The sequence below is a fragment of the Aspergillus puulaauensis genome, chromosome 4 (assembly GCF_016861865.1).
Source record: "Aspergillus puulaauensis MK2 DNA, chromosome 4, nearly complete sequence".
Lineage (NCBI taxonomy): Eukaryota > Fungi > Ascomycota > Eurotiomycetes > Eurotiales > Aspergillaceae > Aspergillus > Aspergillus puulaauensis.
This window is the reverse complement of record NC_054860.1, coordinates 1,453,289-1,471,539: the sequence shown is the minus strand read 5'-3', so window position 1 is coordinate 1,471,539 and position 18,251 is coordinate 1,453,289. Positions and strand designations below refer to the sequence as shown.

Sequence of the window (18,251 nt, the reverse complement as noted above, 5' to 3'; positions counted from 1 at the left end):
CTAGGCAGCCTGCACCACACAATCAATCCCCCTCTTCTTCAAGTCACCATCAATGTTGCGAATCTCCTTAACATAGTACGGCTGCCTCGGCAAATTCAGCTGCCACTTCTGTCGTAGATGCAAATTACGCAGCGGCTCTAGAAATACGGGGAGTTTCTCAACCGGCTCACTGAACCAGCTGCCGCTTAAATGCAGGCTGAATGACTGCAGACTCTTCATGCGGGCGACAGCGCAGCAGGTCTCGATCCACTGTTGGCGCCCTGCGGAGAAGTAGACCGACTTGACAGGGTCTTTGCTTGGTAGCCAGTGGCCCGGGAAGGCCCAACTAAGCTCGACTACACGGATGGAGTCCCAGAGGCCTGTGGGGATTGTTGGACGGAGGTAAGTGAGTGACCAGGTGCTGCTGAATTCGAAGGTGTTGAGGGTGTATAATAGGTGAATTGATTCCGAGTAGCTAGGTGTGTTAGCTGGGTCATCGGTGTAGAAAGTTGGCTAGCTGCTTACATCTGCTTGCATGCCAACGGGAGGGCAAGAAGGCTGCTGCTCGGGATATGCGGCGGTGACTCCTTACAGCTAGACGGAGGTAGCCCGCCGCGACAGATATCACAGGCCCCCGAGGCCGGGCAGACAACATGGCCCATCCGTCTATCCGCCCGCTGGATAATATGGATGCGTATGCCGCCGAGGACTTGTTCCCAGATCATGACCCGCAGTTCTGGGGAGAGCGTCGCGAGCAGCGAGCTCTGCAGCTGGACGTCCCAGCATAGTTTTGTCTCAGACTGTCTCGTTTGCGACTGATTTCGACTGGAGAGTGCGCTCTGTCTCCGGGGCTGGGGGAGGCCCGCAGGCTTATTGTCTTGGGTTGTTTGATTAGTATGACCTATCCGACTTCCTTGCTCATGTGGTTCGAGACAACAAAGCGAAAGGAGACAGGAACAGACTTTGGTACCGATGGGCGAGTACATCCTCCCAGGAGAACACGCCCTGTTTTATTCGCGCCATAACTGTATCGTGGTGGGGTTCAGTTCGGCGGATGGAGTATTGAGAATGTGAACGGGCAAGGACCGTGTTAATAGATCATTTTGAAGTCGCGATCGAGTCGAGCAGAATATAAGAGCTGGTATGTTTGTGAGCCGAGTTCGGGCCGATACTTGGGAAGACAAGAAGTTGCAATCACGCAAGATGTACGAGTTGGGGAAGTTGTGGCTGTGAGGGGAACTGGGAGGGGATGCGTGACTTTCTGCAGGGGTGCTTGAGCGCAGAATCGGGAGACACGACAGCAGGAGGAAATGCAACTAATAAAGCGGTCATGGCGAGAAAAGGAAAGCAGATCAGAAGAGTCGGTGAAGGTGTATCGAGCTGGCCGGGCAGTGGTTGTCTTTTAAACAAAGCTGGGGAGAGATAAGATAACCCCGTAAGCTAGTGCTCCTCAATCTCATACTCCGTACTGGAGGACGTGATTGATTGCTCTTTACCGTCATAGATAGCCGGCCGAAACCGGAGACAGGGGCCGTCCCGGGCCGTCCCGACTGATAGGTCTATATAAAGACGGAAAGTAGGCATGAGATCATTTTATATCAACTTTTCACTATTAAAGCAAGTAAACAATTTAGCAGAGTTACAGTAAACGAGAGAATACAGGATGATATCCTAAAACGAATGGCAACCAATGGCCACAAGAGCAACTTAGGCAACCCTACCAAGATATGCCTGGGAAGTACCAGTAGGAGTACCAGTAGGAGTACCAGTAGGAGTACTGGAAGGAGTGCCAGTAGGACCAGCCGAAGAACCATTACCTCCCAAGGTATTAGTCGGGCAAGGGGCCTTCAATCCCTCCGACAGCAGCGCAAGCCCAGTCGAGTCCAGCTGGTCCACAATCGACTCAGGCGGCACAACCCCAACGTACGCATTGAAGTTGTAGATACCGCAAATACACTCGTCCACGACGTCTTTCAAGCTAGTGTCAGACGAAGCTGTCGCGCCATCGCGGACAATCGAGAACGTCTGCTTCCCGACACCCATCTTCGCAGCAAAGGCGCTCGCTCCGGCTTCTGCCTCGAAGCTCTCGTCGTTGTCGCCGGATGTGACTTGAATGGTAGCAGGTGATTTGAGCAGCGAGACTACGAAGACCTCATCCTGCATGATATCGTATCCATCGGGGCGGCCGCGGAAGAAGTTTCCTGTCGAGTTGTCGGGGCTTCCACCCATCGTGGTGTCGGTTGAGTCGCACTCAACATCCTTGGGCGTGGGACGGTACCAGTATATCAGCTTCTCGTCTTGGATATACTCGTCTGGCGATGTGTCGCCTGCCTTGTAGGCGGCAATAAAAGGACGAGACATCTCCAGCCAGCCACCGTGCGGCCTGAAGCAATCAGTTTCAGAATCTATACAATCGGGGATAGGAAACTCACATATCCATTACCCACTTCGAAGCCCCATCATCGGTGTGAGGCGATGACAGAGGCCCGATATAATGCGACTCGCCGTAGTCGTTCCAAGTGATGATTTCCACGAACCGGGGACCCAGCTCCAGAATCTCTCGCCAGCGATTGTACCAGAGCAGGTCGCCAGGGAACACCCAGTTCTTGCTGTACGACACCTCGCCTCCGAAATGTGTGTAGAACCAGCCAGATGCAGCTATCCTTGTTAGCCTGGCATATTAAAATACCCAGGACGGACTTACGGGCAAGGTAGGGCTTCGTTCCCAGGGCATCAGTATACGCCTGGTCCCCATCCGCAACAGTCACATTAGCTCCATCCTTCGGCGCCTTGTTGTTACCATCATTATCCCAAGCCATCCAGTTCAGGGCGCTGTCCACATCATCAAAATCTCCGTTGCCGGGCTCGTAATTCGGCGCCCAGAAGATGTCCGTGCCAGCACTAGACTTGATCGTGGCGACGTCCACGCCATCCCCGGCAAACGACGAGACGAATACCTTGTTATCAACCTTCAGCTGTGCTGGCTTATCCGCGTACTCTGCGATCTTAGACCCAACAGCGGCTGCCTGATCCGTTTTGTACCAGTTGAAATCGAACGAGATGAAGACCTTCATATCGTTCTTTGCGGCGGACTCGTAGGCATAGCCTAGCTGGGTGTCGGTGGACGAGTCAAGACCGATATTCAGGGCGAATGCGTCAATCCCAAGATCTTTTGCTTGCTTCATGTCGGTGTCATAGTCGGAGGCGCTTTGGCGGTTACCTGAGATGCCGACCTACGTTGTTCAGCTTCGTTCTGTTTGTTTAGATAGCCTCAAGGGCTTCTGCTGGACTTACCATGAAATGGCAGAAGACGAGCCTATCGGTGTTGGTTTCATTGGCTCGCCGAACATTATTGTGAGTCTTTGGGGTCTTGAGTTGTGGGAATGCTGCGGTGCCTGCCGCTAGGGCTAGAATGAGCGTTTTCAGATACATCATCTAGGGCTGTCAGCTACCTCGTTCAACAGCAGCTCAGGTGTATCTATACTATACCACAGCTCAGCAGTTCCAAGAGAACAAGAACAATTAGCTGACCAGCAGCAAGGGAGTCCGAATTAGCGAGCAACAAAGTATGATAAATCTATACGGCGATCTCCTGGGTGAACTAGCCCCCAAGCCATGAAACCGTCAGAAGGAACAGGAACAAGGATACGGAATCAATTAACAAACCAGGAAATAGACATCTCCTTACCTTCTCAGAGTAGCATCGGCTTTACCACCTTTGTCTATACCTTTATCAACCCCAAACGACTACTTCCATTGCCCCTTTTATATCCATGTCTTCCTATAATTCCTGAACCCCTCCCACACTACCCCAGCGGCCAAGATAACTACCTCACAACATGCTAACCGCCTTCACAATATCCCCGTCATCCCATTAGACCAACCAGAAGAGGTGATTGTGGAAATCCTCGTCCTGTCACACACCCCCGACTTGACATCCTCGGCTCCCAAGACGCCCTCAGAGCCTGAAGACTGCCGATCAATTCCAGATCTAAGGAGACTCTCCACACCTGGTATGCACTGTGTTAGAGATTCTTGTCAAGAGATTTAAAAGCCGCTGTCAGATGGGATCAGCAACGCTCATCGGCGAGTAAAAATCAGCGGTTACATTACACGGAATGATCCTGATGGATCTGCGTTTTAGGATGGACGGGGGAAGGAAAGTTAGCCCCTGGCGTTTCTGATGTTTCTGGGGTTTTTGATGGTTGGTCAGTGTCTCAATAGACTGGGGTTATTGATAACTGCCTAACATTGGACAGTTATTAGATGTGATGGTGTTGGGGTTGGATTGGTGGGAGGAGTCACTTACTCCGCTCTGCTCCTCTAGGGATTATAGGCCACTGCTACTTACTGTTTAACTTAATAAATAAAGATCCTACTCTTCCTGAAAGTCCGTCATTGAATGTAACATCAAAAGACCTCCCGGCCATAATCACAATCACAACCAACCCCCCCCCCCTATCTCAACCATGCATACTCACACAACCAAGAGTCAAGAACCTCCTCCAATTCCATCGCCAGCTTACACTCAGACTAGACTGGCTTTCCTGCATCTTGACAAACTTAATCGCCAAAAAGCCCCGCGATCCCATCACCAGACCCACCAGACCCAACATGGCGAGATTCCAACCGCCTCCTCTCACCACTCACATTCCAACATCGCTCATCCTAGTCAACGCCGTTTGAGATCTGAAGAATCGATGCGGCAGATATACCATACGCAGTCCTTGTCTCCACCGCATGTTGTCTTGTCTATGGGTAATAAATAAGGTAGAATAGTCATTGGAGGACCCATATCTCAGCACCACCCCGAATACTCAGCACCAGTGAAATCAATCCATCGCGATAATACACAAGAAGCCAAGTCTCCGAATATCAGATCCCGACGGTGCAGAGTCAGATTCAAATCCAGAACCAAAGTTCAGATTCAGATTCGGATTTGGATTCAGATTCATCCATAGCGGCTATTATTGGTTCTCGCGACGCGCCGTAGCTACCAGTCAGTCAGTGTAAAGTGTGTGTGCCGGCCGCCGGCGGCACTTTAGCGCTGTGTGACATGGCAATTGCAATGCCGCGCCATTTATGTTTCAACGTCGGGATGAGAGTGAGAGTGGAAATGAGAATGGGAATGAGAATTCGTCTAGAATGTCCCTGCCATGTGATGGGGCGGGAGCAGAGCCTGGACTGCAGTCGTGTTCCTAATGGTCATCCTGCCTTTATTTAATTGATGATACTGAACCAGGAGGTGAGTGGGTTTCTTTCCTATATCTTGAGGAAAGAATCCCTGCTGGTCTTGTTTTAAGTGGGATACTTGATGAGCTTGTTGTGTTTCGTTGGTTAGGGGGTTGGCGCTGGGTCGATGATCATGTCTTATGCAAGCGGACAGTAGGAAAGAAGACGAGGCGTCACGGTCCTGGATTTATTATTTCTCGTCTGCATAGAAAGAATAGTGGATAAGATTCATTGGATAGAAAGAACTGCACTGGAGTGGCACATTGATCATTCAGTTTGATTACCCGAAAAGAAAGAGGATGACTAGCCAGCCACCGAGAATCGAGCATTCTACCAGGATTGCTGTGGTGGCCGTCTACAATTATGAGATACAGTAACTAAAATAGAAAGCAATGGACGTGATTGCAGTGTTACACCACGGCAAACGCCGAAACATAGCTCACTGAGCTACTGTGGACGTCGTCCGTAATGTCCTTGCTGCGCTCATATCGAACAAAGCGGAACTTCCCCTCGGCACCGTCCTGTGCCCCGGCCGCTTCGATGGCGGCCATTATGACGCCGATGGGATGTCGACCGCAAACAGTGTTTCCTGTCTTTTCAAGTATATCTGTGAATTTCGCGGTCTTTCCTGTGGCGATTGCTGCCATGGTTGCGATGTCGAATGCGGAGATACTCTCGTGGATCTTGGGCTCTTCTCTCCGTATGCGGTCTTTACGCTGGAGGTGATGGCCCGCACAGGCGACCTCGATTCTATCTCCTATGTCGCTGACACTGTCGTCTGGCTGAGGCAATTCATCCGACGATAACGGCAGTCTTGGCCCCGGCTTAGGAGCTTGCGGGACGTAGTACGTGTAGCGGAAGCTGTCCAGACCCCAGTGGCAAAAGTCTGAGCTTATGACAAAGGCATTGGTTGGATCTTGTAGGTATGGGGCGAGCAAAGCCCCAAATGCACCCTCTGTCGTTGTAGAGGTGCTGCCCACTAGAATGGGTACTAGTGGAGGGTACTCTGCAGTTGGCTTGTCGGGGTGTTGTAGTTGCAGAAGGCGATGAATATAGGGGAGATGAAGCTCGATACTGTGTTCAGTTTCATCGACGGCTCGAGACATGGCTTCGAACTGGATGGTTGAGCCATCGGGCTTGACAGCTGAGGTTGAGCGGAGTTGGTCAATAAGCTCGGTGTCGAGCGGGAGAGGGTCGTCAGATAGCGGGGTATAGTAGCTGGTCAGTTTGGGGAGAGCAAGACTCGTGAAATAACGATGATGCGAGGGACCGAGGATGAATATCCGCTTCCTGAGAAAGAATGATTTTAGATGTGAAGCGAGATTATCGAGAGGGGGCGGCTCACGCTTTGGACAGATCCAGGGACCTGTAGGCGTAGGCGGCACAAGCCCCGGAGTACGCATATCCCGCATGTCTGGATACTCAGGGATCAGCCTATGGGTGTTTGGCATTGTCTCTTGCCAATACATACGGAGCAATGACTATACGTGCCCCGGGCACTGGCAGAGAACCCAGCCCCTCGATGCTGTCAGGCACCTGAGCTAGCCATTGATCGAGCTGGCTCGTGAGGGTACGACGGTCGCCCGAGTACCAGGAACCAGAATGCGAGGCATCTCTAGAGCTCATTATGCAAGCTCTCAGTAAGTACTAGGAATCTATAACCCAATACGGAGGTTTTGGCGGAAGTCGAGTAGCAGACTGAGTGATGTTGCTGAGGGGAGAAGCGGGGAAGGCAAGCGCTGCTAGTCATGAATGACGAAGATCCAGCATACCGAAACATCCGTCAACGGATTTCAGTTTGAATTAAGTTAATTACTAACATGAAAAGACCAGTTTATAGAGATGCCGGTTATTGTTATTTTTAAATACCATGCATCTTGCCAATAAAGAGCTTGAAAGCCCGAATAACTGGAAGACTAGATCCTCTCTTCTAGCGCTATATATATCCCCGCACCCCCAATGCCATCAACTATACAGGCCTCTATTCCACTTAATTGGCAACAAAACCACCAAACAAACTCTTAACGAATATCCAACTCGATAAATCAATTGTTTTCCATTCAATGAACTCTGTGTAATTATTTTGTGGTGTATACTGCATGGCTGGGTGCAATTAAACCTGATGGGGAATAGCGCATACTTTGTGTACTGCGACGCCAGCACGCGTGGATTCTTCACGCGCATCCCGACCTCAAACCCTCAAATTCCTCCCTCCAACCTCCACTCAAAAAGCAATTTAAACTCTCACAACCAAATTCTTTTACGTCCTTCTCATAATACCTACTTATCCTGCTCCAATCGCCTCTGGACACAATTAAATCTGCCAGGCAAAAAAGAACTTAATTCGCTCAACTCGCCTCCATCCGCTCAGATTTACCATGTCTCTCAAGCGCAAGGCCTCGTTCCCAAGCATTGCATCTCCGCAATCTGCTCAGGGCTTCATCAGCCTGCCTTCTATGGATGACAGCCCCAGGCATCTCCATTGCCGCACAAGGAAGCGCGTGAGAAATGATCGCCCTGACGACCAAATCGTATATCGTGAGACAACCAACGAAGCTGAATGTTTTCAAGCAGCCTGCTGACTTAGGAAACAGAAAACACTCTTCGCTTGTTGTTCACAGCCCAGCAGCAGGTCCAGCAGGCTCCTACCCCACCGGCAAACCAAGATGAGGACATGGAAACAGACACCCCAACCCCTACCGTCGACTGCCGTCAACAGACATTACTTCAATTCTTTCGTCCTTCCCAGCCTTCTCGCCAGCCTTGTTCTTCCACGCCAATAAGCCAATTCTCGAGCGAAGTCTTGCAAGGTGGGAACGTCTTCCCGCAAGGCCACGGCTTTGGCGGCGCCTCGCCACCCACTTCCAATTATGGCGACGCGATGACGCTTGCTCCTCAACCCGTTGACCGAGACATGGACATCGATATGGATACGGGAAGTAACGAGTCAAGTCCCGCGCCCAGGCAGTGGACAGGGCTCGTTGGATGGATATGATGTATCTGCGAGCCGATTTGCTCGATTTTATACTTGCCCTATACCCTAGTCCCACGAATGCGGACCCTATGCTTTGTTATTTTCTTCTCTTGCTTGTTTGAAGCGTTATGCTTGATCCGGGCGCCGGTGATTGCTGGCGATCATTAGCGGTGCTGCGGTCCCTCTTATACGGCACGCCAGGATTTCCTATGAAGAGTTCCCATGATGTGCTTGTACAGCTTATCACAATATAACGAAGGCAAATAATTATACCAACAATCTGTACTTGATCGGCTCCGTAAACCCAAGGTCAATGCTCTGGAGATTAGAGTTCAAATACTGAGTATTCAGCATAAAATAATCAATACCCAGCAAACATGATGAATTCAGTCAAGCAACCATAGAAGACGCGGACATCTTCCGATTATATTATATCATGGCGTCATATCATGATGCGGGGAGCTCAGCCCAGCTCATGAGAGTTCCGCCTGATAATTCAGGCATCAATTATTAAACAGCATCTCGAAAGTATTTTAACAAAGAGCGCAGCGCGATCATTGCTCGAACCACCAACGTGCCAGCCCACACCGCACCGTCCAGCAAAAGCGCAGAACAAAGGTTCGCCCAATCCCAGACCCAGGTCTAGCCTTGATCGAACAACCAACTGACGGCTAGCCGGGTATCCAGCAGGTCGACTCTCACAGAACAGTCCAGATCGCCAGCTTCCCCCCTACTTCGGTGCTTTGTACCAATTCTACCTTTTCCGCCGAGAGCCAAAAAAAGAAAACTTTCTAGACAACACAGTTCCATTGGTACAAGGGAAGGCACAATGGATGAAATCCAGGCCGTTCGATATCTGGAGTCTCTGATCGGCCAGACACTGCGAGTGCACGCGACAGACTCTCGGATTTTCGTGGGCGTCTTCAAGTGTACAGATGCGGTAAGTCTGACGTTGAACTTGCTCACCACTGTCCCATTGCCATGCATGAGGGGCGATGGGGCGGGGGAGCAAGAAGTTCAAAGCTCACGAGCCCGTTTACTGATTCGTTCTTTCGGCGCCATAGGATCGGAATATCATTCTCGCCAACACTCACGAGTATCGCCATCCAACAACGGCTGCTGTTCGTGATGCAGCCGCAGCCCTGAATACGGCGCCTGAGAGTTCAGAAGAGTCGCAGAAGCTAAAATTAAATATGACGAGTCGATTTATTGGTCTTGTGGTCGTGCCCGGACAACATATCACGAGCATCGAGTTGGAGGAGATCCAGACCCCGCAATCGTGATGGTGGCGGCGTTCAGCTACAATTTTCGACATGATCTTCTTCCGTGGCGAACTCTAATGATTATGATTGTGCCTTTCTCTCTTTATTTCCAAGCCGTCTGTTTCTTTGCTTTTTCCCAGCTGCCTGTTTCCAGGGTCGTGTTTCGTTGACAGATGTGGCATGCATTATTCACGTGGGGAATTGGAATAATGACTGTGGTTCAAGGAAACAGCCTGAAGTATGGATTGATAGCAACCTCTCGCTGCCACCCTTTACATATGTGCGCCTCCTGCAAGAGGAGGCTCAAGTCTGCCCTGACTGGATATTCTACGGTCCATTGTCCACTTTCGATGAGGCGCCAAGATCTAGATGCGAGGATTGAGGCCTGCTGCAAACGTGGTGAGTGTGGGAGTGACGAAACAGATAAGGCTGCGTTATCTTGGCGCAGAAACTGGCCCTTGGCAGCATCAACCATCACCCTGATTCTCCTGGACTGAGTTCGGAGGTAAACTGGCGGTGTTCCTGCAGTTCAAGGGGGGCACGACTTGGTGGGTCTGGGTACTCCCTCATTGTTTGACCAGGCTTCACTGGCTATTCTCCGGGATAACTACGTACTCGGTGCCGACCCAGAAATTGAAACCCAAGAATAAGAACAGTGGAAAGAGTACGGAATAAGCAAAGGTACCACGGGGGATTTTGATCTTGAGTTGTGCGACCTCAGCCACGACGAGTGGCCATGCGAGGTTCGGGTATCTTCGGAGCTCACCGAAGGCTGACCATCGATATATGCCCTCAGTCAGCGACGGGGTTTGTTTCCCACACAGAGAACAGCTGTGGGATCTAGACGGACGGGGTTGTGAGATGGAGAACCTATAAGATCGCGCATACAACCGAAGCCAAGACCCGATGAGGGGAAGATGAGAGGATGACTGGATTCTGGGAGTCTGTGCTGGGGACTGGGCCTCGCGAGGTACAGATTTTAGTGACTCAGATGCTTCAATAAGCTTAGAAAGGGCGTTTTCAAAGGCGTCCCAGACAATATAAAAAGGAAACAAGCAAAAAGCGTGAGGCGGGCGTTTGGTTCCGTAGTCTATAAAACTAGCTCTGGCCGGCTCCGTGCTCCGCGCTGAGGTCATGACGATATTGATCGGCAAATTGGATTCTGGGCAGCAGTAATTCGTTCTCCATCGACAGCACAAGTACTTTCTCCTAATTACACGCTGCCCTGGTAGCGACTGCTCCGTCCAAACTGATCTCCAGGCATCCACATAGTCTACAGCTTACAGCCCCGGCCCGACTTTGATCCGAGACTCGGTGACAGGAGCGGTGGCTTTGCAGCAATCGAGACCGTCACTCTCACGAATCAAACTGCTCGTCTTGCGGCCCTGGAGGCAAACTGTCTGGACTCAAAGCTGCCTGCCCGTCTCTTGTCGCTCTTCCTGTCGACTCTCCGTCTCTGCTCAACTGTCTCCTATCCCTTCCATCTTCCGTGTGCTCTCGGTATGTCTGCCCCTCGCTTCCCTGCCCGTCTGCCGTCCTCCACATAATGACGCATCACGGACGGCTCCTCTGATCGATCCCCGTCACCCAACTCTGCAAACTCCAGTCCCAGTCTCACAGTTGTGCAATTCAAATCCCTCATACTGTCCCTCTTCCCCTCCACTCCGCAAAACGCCTCCCATGATTACCGCTTCACTGCCTCGTTGCTAACCGTTTCGTCTCAAGGCGCGATTTGTCCGCAAATCGGAGCTTTCCCATCGGTCGATCCTAGCTCTTGGTGGCTTGTAAGCTGAGATGCTCTCCCTCTCTCCTTCCGCCTCCATTTATTCTAGCATCAAGTTCGCGAAGTGAATCGGCTCTTTTATTTCGATCTCTCCGTCCTTAATTCTCGTCGAAAAATAGTTCTTCGCCACGGTCGCCCGTGCTCGCTGTCATTTTCGTCCAACGTCGGGCTCAGCGCACATCGGATTCTTCGCACGTCGAGCAAATATCTGAGCATTTTCCGCGGAATTTTATCGCCCTTTATATACTCTCTGCCATTTGTCTAGCAAAGTTACGGCCAAGACGCCCCTAGCATTCCAGAGCTCAGTGCGTATTACTCGAACCGATACCGTTTCTTCGAGCGTGAGGGTCGGATCTTGGCAGATATCTCTCCTTGCAGAAATGGGTCAATCTCATTCCAAGGGCAATGCTGGCCCAGGGGATTCGCTACAGTCGTACCCATCTTTCTCCAAATCTGATACCAAAGAGTCCCTCCGATCCTTTCGAGGGTCGATCCGGTCGAAGATCCGAAATACTGACAGTCCCCGTGCGTCTACGTCGGCGCTGTCCTCGGATGACAAGTCGGATGTAGGCTCCGTGAAGTCTTTCGGGAGCAGGCGCAGCTCCACAAATTTGAGTCGGCCTGCATCAGCCGATTCTGAATCTCATTCTCCCACAGATGCGCCGGATCCACCTCCCTCCCCTACCATGTCAACCAGCTTGAAACGAGGTCACCAAGATGTAAATGCCATGAAGCAGAGTGGTGAGGTTGACCACGTCTCGGATGCTCCGCCGTCCACCGCGCCGCCCCCAGGGGCGCAAGTCAAAGCGGGCGAATCCATTCTTATCAAACGCGAGGATCAGTCGAATCCGATTCTAGATTTTATCATGAAGACACCGCTTCACTCTGATGCATCCTCGTCTCCGGGTATGGGAATGGGCGCGCTGAAGTCCATCGATCTCGATGATATGATTACTCGTCTTCTCGATGCTGGTTACTCGACCAAGGTCACAAAGACCGTCTGTTTGAAGAATGCGGAGATTGTGGCCATTTGCACTGCCGCACGCGAGCTGTTCCTCACTCAGCCTGCTCTGCTGGAACTGTCAGCACCCGTGAAGATTGTCGGAGATGTTCATGGCCAGTACACGGATCTTATCAGATTGTTCGAGATGTGCGGCTTCCCACCAGCTTCCAACTACCTCTTCTTGGGTGATTACGTGGATCGCGGAAAGCAAAGCTTGGAGACCATTCTTCTTCTCCTTTGTTATAAACTAAAATTCCCCGAGAACTTTTTTCTCTTACGCGGTAACCACGAATGTGCAAACGTGACTCGGGTGTACGGCTTTTATGACGAGTGCAAACGGCGGTGCAATATCAAGATCTGGAAGACATTCGTCGACACCTTCAACTGCCTACCTATCGCTGCGACCGTGGCTGGCAAGATTTTCTGCGTTCATGGTGGTCTTTCGCCGAGTCTCTCTCATATGGATGATATCCGTGGGATTGCGCGCCCGACTGACGTACCCGATTATGGGCTGCTCAACGACTTGCTCTGGAGTGACCCTGCGGATATGGAAGAAGATTGGGAGCCCAATGAGCGCGGAGTCAGCTACTGCTTCAATAAGAACGTGATTATGAACTTCCTACAGCGTCACGACTTTGACTTAGTCTGTCGCGCCCACATGGTTGTCGAGGACGGCTATGAATTCTACCAGGACCGGATTCTGGTAACGGTGTTTTCTGCGCCTAACGTGAGTACTCTCTACCACTACCCTTTTGAACCTATTTACTGACCATGATGATGTAGTATTGTGGGGAATTCGATAATTGGGGTGCCATTATGTCCGTCTCTGGCGAACTGTTATGTAGCTTCGAGTTGCTGAAGCCCTTGGACTCTGCAGCACTGAAGAGTCATATTAAGAAGGGACGGAAAGAGCGGAACAGCCTGCTCAACAGTCCTGTAAGTTGATTCTCACCTGTCCTTCTTTCTGCCAAGCATAAGCACCGCTTCTTGTGTGACGCTGCCGAGACTCTCGTGCTCGTTTTGCATTGCAGCGTTTTTTTTTTTTCGCTCGTGCAATTTGCTTTTTGCCTCCCTCTGTTCGCGTATAGCTTGCTAACTCCCTAAAGCCCGCTGTCGTATCGGCCCAAAGCTATTAAAACATCGCAGTGAACGCGTGCCAAAGCGTGTGCCATATGTCACCATCCACGCCATCTGGGACCCTCCATCCAGTGGTCGGTCATGCCATAATCTGCGTAGTCGACATTCATTATTAGACTGCCGGGTCCAACTTGGCGTTGGTACTTATACCGCGCCACATCCCATTGTCAATGTGGGTGTCCGACGGGTGGAAGTGATTGCAATCCTCGGTTGCAACACGACGAAATGGGGTCTTCAACCAGAAGCCGTGCCGCTCCTTATAACCCCAGCCTGCCAATACGGGACGTGGCAGGTCCGTCGGGGTCAACATTCCTAAAACGTTGCATGAGATACCCCGTGTCCACGTAACGGCAACTATTACGGTATAAGGATCTGAGATTGATATCTTTTTATTATTCAAACTTGTTTTCATACGAGGGATGTCTCAAAAGCGAGCATATGCCATTGATCATGGGGCGGATAGGTCAGAGTTGCTCTTGTGTTGCCGGTTATATTTTCTATTTTTCTCTCGATTTCTCTATTTGCTCAACGGCCGAGTTTTGTTTGTGTTTAATGATATACAAATGCGCGTTTCATCAGGTCGGTGGTCTGCAGAAAGGGGTTATGTTCTTCTTATTGACATCTCAACTCATCGGACTGAAGGATAAATGGCTTCCGCTTCTTTTAGATAAGAACTTGGGCACACCAAAAACAATGTTTCATTATCCTCCTTCACATCGCTCTTTACCTCTTTCAGGCTCAGGTTATATGTAATTCGCTTGTACAGCTGAAGGCCAGCGTAACACACCGTCTTGGCCTCCCAGTCCGACCCAAAATCCTATATCCCTTCCCCCTACCTTGAGTACTACCTTCATGTCCTGTGTCCCCTGGGCACTGGGTAGTCAAATTCTAGACCCTCACCACCCAGACGGAAAGAGGAAACATGAACACGGCTGACATTACAAGCAAGGGATACACCGTAGCGATAATCCATAGTTTTATGGTGCCCAGTTCAGTTTGCGAGCAAGGTTCTAGATTAATTCCCAATGTCACTTTTAAATTGAAATCAAAATCAAAATCTATACAATGCAATGTAACATAGCAGCATATCCTGTTCGCCAATGAAGATAATAATAAATAACATGAAATGAAACTGATGAATCCCGCGGGGATCCAGTCAATATGATCCCCGACTCTCGACTCTGGACTTTTCCTTCTATCGGATCTAACATCGCTCCTTTCTTTCTTGGTTTGTTTGTTTGCACAGCGTCGAATAGCATACATTAGTGGCTAGCGTAGTATGGATGGATGTCGACCCGGATGGACAGTTGTGCGAGTATTGAGAGAAATAGATATGTATATGCAAAAAAGTAGACAGCCAAGAAAGAAGGTGAAATCCTCAATCCATTCTTTACTCGTACTCGCGCACATAACGATCCGGAAGGTCAACGTCCCACATCGGCCGTTCGATAACGGCAACCTCTAACCCGGTATTGGCATTGCTATCACGGTCCTCCTCCGACTCGGTTTCGGCATCGGTAGCGCTCAGCGGGACGATGCCTAGGATCCCACGGTACTTGTACGTATACCACCACCGACGCGCCGGTGCGGAGGACTTGGCGACTTGCTTGTCCGTGCCGTTCGCCTTTGTAGAAGTGGTGCCGTTGGTGGTGTTGTTATTATTCTCCCTCCGGAGCCGCGCGAGCCGGGCATCATTGTCTTCCTCCTCTTCCTCTTCCTCGTCATCGGTTGCGCGCTCGCGCTCTTTCTCAAGCGACACCCATTCACCCTGCGCTGCGTCGGGCCCAACGAACGCGCGGGCCTTGGTGTCGAAGACAACATTTGTCTCGGCGAGGGGAATCTTATCACCCGCGCCAGTATTGTGCTTTTTGTTCTTCTTCCCTGTTCCCGCTGCTGCGGCTGCAGCTTCTTCAGCGGCCTCTTCGCGTTTCCGCTTCTGGGAAGAAGTCTGTTTCTGCTTCTTGGTCAGCGCCTGGGAGTTTTCTGCTTCCGCGGCTTTGTTTTCGGCGGTTGCGGCGGCGTCCAATTCCTCTGTGCTTGGGAAATCGTGCTTTAGGTCGAACATCCACAGCCAAGAGGTGCCGTAGAGCCAGAGGCGCTCGCGGGATGGGTCGGAGAGGTCCCAAAGGCAGCCCATTGCGCGGTCCTTGACGCCCTTGAAGTCCATGGGGAGGAAGGCCTTGGGGTTGCGCCGGGACCATTCGGAGAGTTTACCCTCGAGGGCGTCAAGCTCGACGAGTTGGTGCTCTGTTGTGAGGGCCATAAGGCGGGATTCTTCCTCTGCGGTGCCGTTTGGTAGGAGGGAGGCGCTTGTTGTTGGGGGTCTAAATGAGAGGAGGGCGACGCTAGATTTGAGACGAGGGATCGGGGAGTCTGCGGCGATGGCACGCCAATGCTCGCCTTCTAAAATGGGGGAGTCATCCTCATCGTCGGAGTCGGATTCGTCATCGGATTCTGACGAGCGGTTCTTGGATTTGGGTTCTTTGTCGGCGGCTTGTTCGAGTGTCCAGGTATCGATGCAGCCGGAGATATCGCCCGAAGCTAGGATCTTGCTGTTGTGCGAGAAGACAACGCATCGAACTGTTCGCTCGTAGTTGCCTAGGGTGCCGTGTGAAATGTTCTCGAAACGAGCGTGGCGTGGCGCTCTGTGGAGGTTGACTAGTTGGGGCAAGATCTTGGTTTTCTCTTGAGCCGACGACGCGGGTTGTATTCTTGCGAGAGAAATGTCGCTGTTAGGCCGGACGATGCAGAGCCACCGGCTGTCTGGGGAGACCGTTACGAGGCGAGCACCGCTTTCGGAGACTGAGCTAGGGATGTCGAGCTTTTGTACGCGTAGTGTTCCTCGCTCATCGCCTTTGCGCCGTCTTACGGAAAATACTTTGATGTTGGATATCGTAGCTATAACGAGGGTCTTTCCGTCGTTAGAGAGCGTCGCAGATGTGATGTTTTCTTCGCCCTGTAGTAGAAAAGACCGTCAGAATGCACACAGAAATTGCGGTGCTTGTGTTTGCTTACCTGGATCAGAACCTTTCCAACCAGCCGATGTCTTTGCCCGTCAGGGGCTTCGTGTACCGAAGTAGGTCCACGAGACACCTTCCAGATGTTGACCTCTCTATCCCAGAAGCTCATTACCAACCTAGAAGAAGGCGACGAAACGACCGGAGGTACTTGAGGAAGGCTTTGGAGGTTTCGATGGTGCTCTTTTCCGAATTCTCGTAGGGGTAGAACGACGGGGTTGGCATCAGGCCCTGCATGCAGTTAGCCACTGTGGGCGGGATAAGATGGTAATATAAGGGTCATACCTCCAGAAACCACGACACTGAGATTCTTCGTCTCGTAGACAGCAAAGGTCTTCACATCGTGGGTATGATACCTCCGATGCGTCATCTCCACCCATCGGCTGCTCTTATCGCCCTTCTCACCAGGCTTTTTTCTGTAGACAACTGTGCGCTGGTCGGCGCCACCGCTGACAACTGTCTCTCCGTCCGCGCTGACCGCGACATCCAGAGTATCCGCCAAATGGCTATGCAGCCGCTGGATAAGCGAATAGTTCTTCGCATCCCAAAACCGCACTTCACCAGCAGAGTCACCAGACACAATAGTCTCATCAGGCAAACACTTCACGGACCAAACCAACAACTCCTTGGACCCGCCCGTAGGACCTTTGCCCAAACTAATCGTCCTAAGAATCTGCCCATTGCGAATATCAAAGACCCGAATCGAACTATCCGCATAACCCGCAACAATTGTATTCCGGTTCTGAAACGTAACACTCAAAACCCGCGGCTTCTTCGTCGACGGCCTCAATGTCTTCAGAAACCGCATATCATCATCTGCAGTCGACATCAAAACAATCGACCCATCAGCACACCCCGCCGCCAAATGCTGCCCTGTGAACTCGCCCTCCGCCGCCGGAATCGGCTTGTTGTCCCGTCCCTTCGCGGCCTGCCACCGTGGCTGCGCCGCAAGACACCACATCTCCCCATAGTTCCCGCTCGAGTGGCGCTTCGGCCGCCCCTGCTCGAGATCCCACTCCGTCACCGTCGTCGAGTACCCGATGCTAAATAGGCGCAGACGGCCCGCAACTTTCTGCCCATCCGGCCCTGGTTCTGGCGGATCCAGCGTCCAGACTAGACCCTCGATACTGCGGTCTTTTCCGCCGCGGAGGACGGTCTCCTGGAACCAGGCGCCGCGCGCGGGGTTCCAGATTTCGATGTCGCCGTTGGCGCGCCCGACTGCGAGGCGGAGGGTAGGCACGCCCTTCCCGCCGAGCCCAATGGACGGGGGGTGGGAGAATGCGAGCGCATTGATGGCTTGCGGGTTGTACGGCACGAAGCGGCAGCGGTGGATATCCATTATGTGTCGTTTATCGTGTTAGATAAACTGCTGTGAGGATTTTGGGGGGGGGGGGGGGGAAGAGGTTCGGCGACGAGGACGGTTGGTTTTGCGGTCTCCCACGTTCAGGTGGATGCGATGAGGCTGTATTGAGAGAAAATACGGTACTCTGGCTCGAGGTCAAGAGCCTACCGCTATGCAGACATTCCGGAGAAAGTATACGGGGATTAGGTGGGTTTGGTTTCGAGCTCGTCCGGTCGATTGTTGGACTCGGCGGTGTTCTACTTTTTTTTCTTGATACAAATTTTAGCGCCTGCGGAGGTTCCACCGGGAGCTCCAGGTCACGTGAACACATGGCCAGAGTGATGGACCACGGTTCTCTTCGAACCACATTCTGCCCGAAGATGTCTACTTGGACCTACAAGTGGTGTGTTCGACAGGCCGCGATGGTCAGGTACATTTTGAGATGATGCTCCTTGGGGATAATGGTCCCTCGGACCAAGTCAGCCAACGATCCGTCCAGTCACACAAAGTATAACGAGTCTC

General features: G+C 51.6%; 7 protein-coding genes across 7 annotated transcripts; 3 read left to right on the top strand and 4 right to left on the bottom strand.

Moving 5' to 3' along the window:
- APUU_40610S (uncharacterized protein) lies at positions 1-1,002 on the bottom strand (the record flags this gene model as incomplete). The annotated part of the gene is made up of 3 exons (XM_041703700.1): positions 1-454; positions 505-856; positions 942-1,002. The coding sequence occupies 3 exons, from the start codon at positions 1,000-1,002 to the stop codon at positions 1-3; spliced, it is 867 nt and encodes a 288-aa protein (XP_041556360.1).
- A 684-nt stretch (positions 1,003-1,686) lies between these two features.
- APUU_40609S (glycoside hydrolase family 71 protein) lies at positions 1,687-3,414 on the bottom strand (the record flags this gene model as incomplete). The annotated part of the gene is made up of 4 exons (XM_041703699.1): positions 1,687-2,362; positions 2,412-2,637; positions 2,684-3,212; positions 3,274-3,414. The coding sequence occupies 4 exons, from the start codon at positions 3,412-3,414 to the stop codon at positions 1,687-1,689; spliced, it is 1,572 nt and encodes a 523-aa protein (XP_041556359.1).
- A 2,207-nt stretch (positions 3,415-5,621) lies between these two features.
- Positions 5,622-6,837, bottom strand: APUU_40608S (protein MEMO1; the record flags this gene model as incomplete). Its single annotated transcript, XM_041703698.1, has 3 exons — positions 5,622-6,501; positions 6,557-6,625; positions 6,683-6,837. 3 exons carry the CDS (start codon positions 6,835-6,837, stop codon positions 5,622-5,624), a joined length of 1,104 nt encoding a protein of 367 aa, XP_041556358.1.
- A 752-nt stretch (positions 6,838-7,589) lies between these two features.
- Positions 7,590-8,206, top strand: APUU_40607A (uncharacterized protein; the record flags this gene model as incomplete). The annotated part of the gene is made up of 2 exons (XM_041703697.1): positions 7,590-7,749; positions 7,806-8,206. The coding sequence occupies 2 exons, from the start codon at positions 7,590-7,592 to the stop codon at positions 8,204-8,206; spliced, it is 561 nt and encodes a 186-aa protein (XP_041556357.1).
- Positions 8,207-9,014: 808 nt separating this feature from the next.
- On the top strand, positions 9,015-9,468 carry APUU_40606A (LSM domain-containing protein; the record flags this gene model as incomplete). The annotated part of the gene is made up of 2 exons (XM_041703696.1): positions 9,015-9,125; positions 9,250-9,468. The coding sequence occupies 2 exons, from the start codon at positions 9,015-9,017 to the stop codon at positions 9,466-9,468; spliced, it is 330 nt and encodes a 109-aa protein (XP_041556356.1).
- A 2,142-nt stretch (positions 9,469-11,610) lies between these two features.
- On the top strand, positions 11,611-13,369 carry phzA (putative serine/threonine protein phosphatase; the record flags this gene model as incomplete). Its single annotated transcript, XM_041703694.1, has 3 exons — positions 11,611-12,960; positions 13,017-13,169; positions 13,340-13,369. The coding sequence occupies 3 exons, from the start codon at positions 11,611-11,613 to the stop codon at positions 13,367-13,369; spliced, it is 1,533 nt and encodes a 510-aa protein (XP_041556355.1).
- A 1,391-nt stretch (positions 13,370-14,760) lies between these two features.
- ura7 (small subunit rRNA maturation protein UTP4) lies at positions 14,761-17,726 on the bottom strand (the record flags this gene model as incomplete). The annotated part of the gene is made up of 3 exons (XM_041703693.1): positions 14,761-16,326; positions 16,386-16,618; positions 16,673-17,726. The coding sequence occupies 3 exons, from the start codon at positions 17,724-17,726 to the stop codon at positions 14,761-14,763; spliced, it is 2,853 nt and encodes a 950-aa protein (XP_041556354.1).
- Between the last annotated feature and the right edge of the window lie 525 nt (positions 17,727-18,251).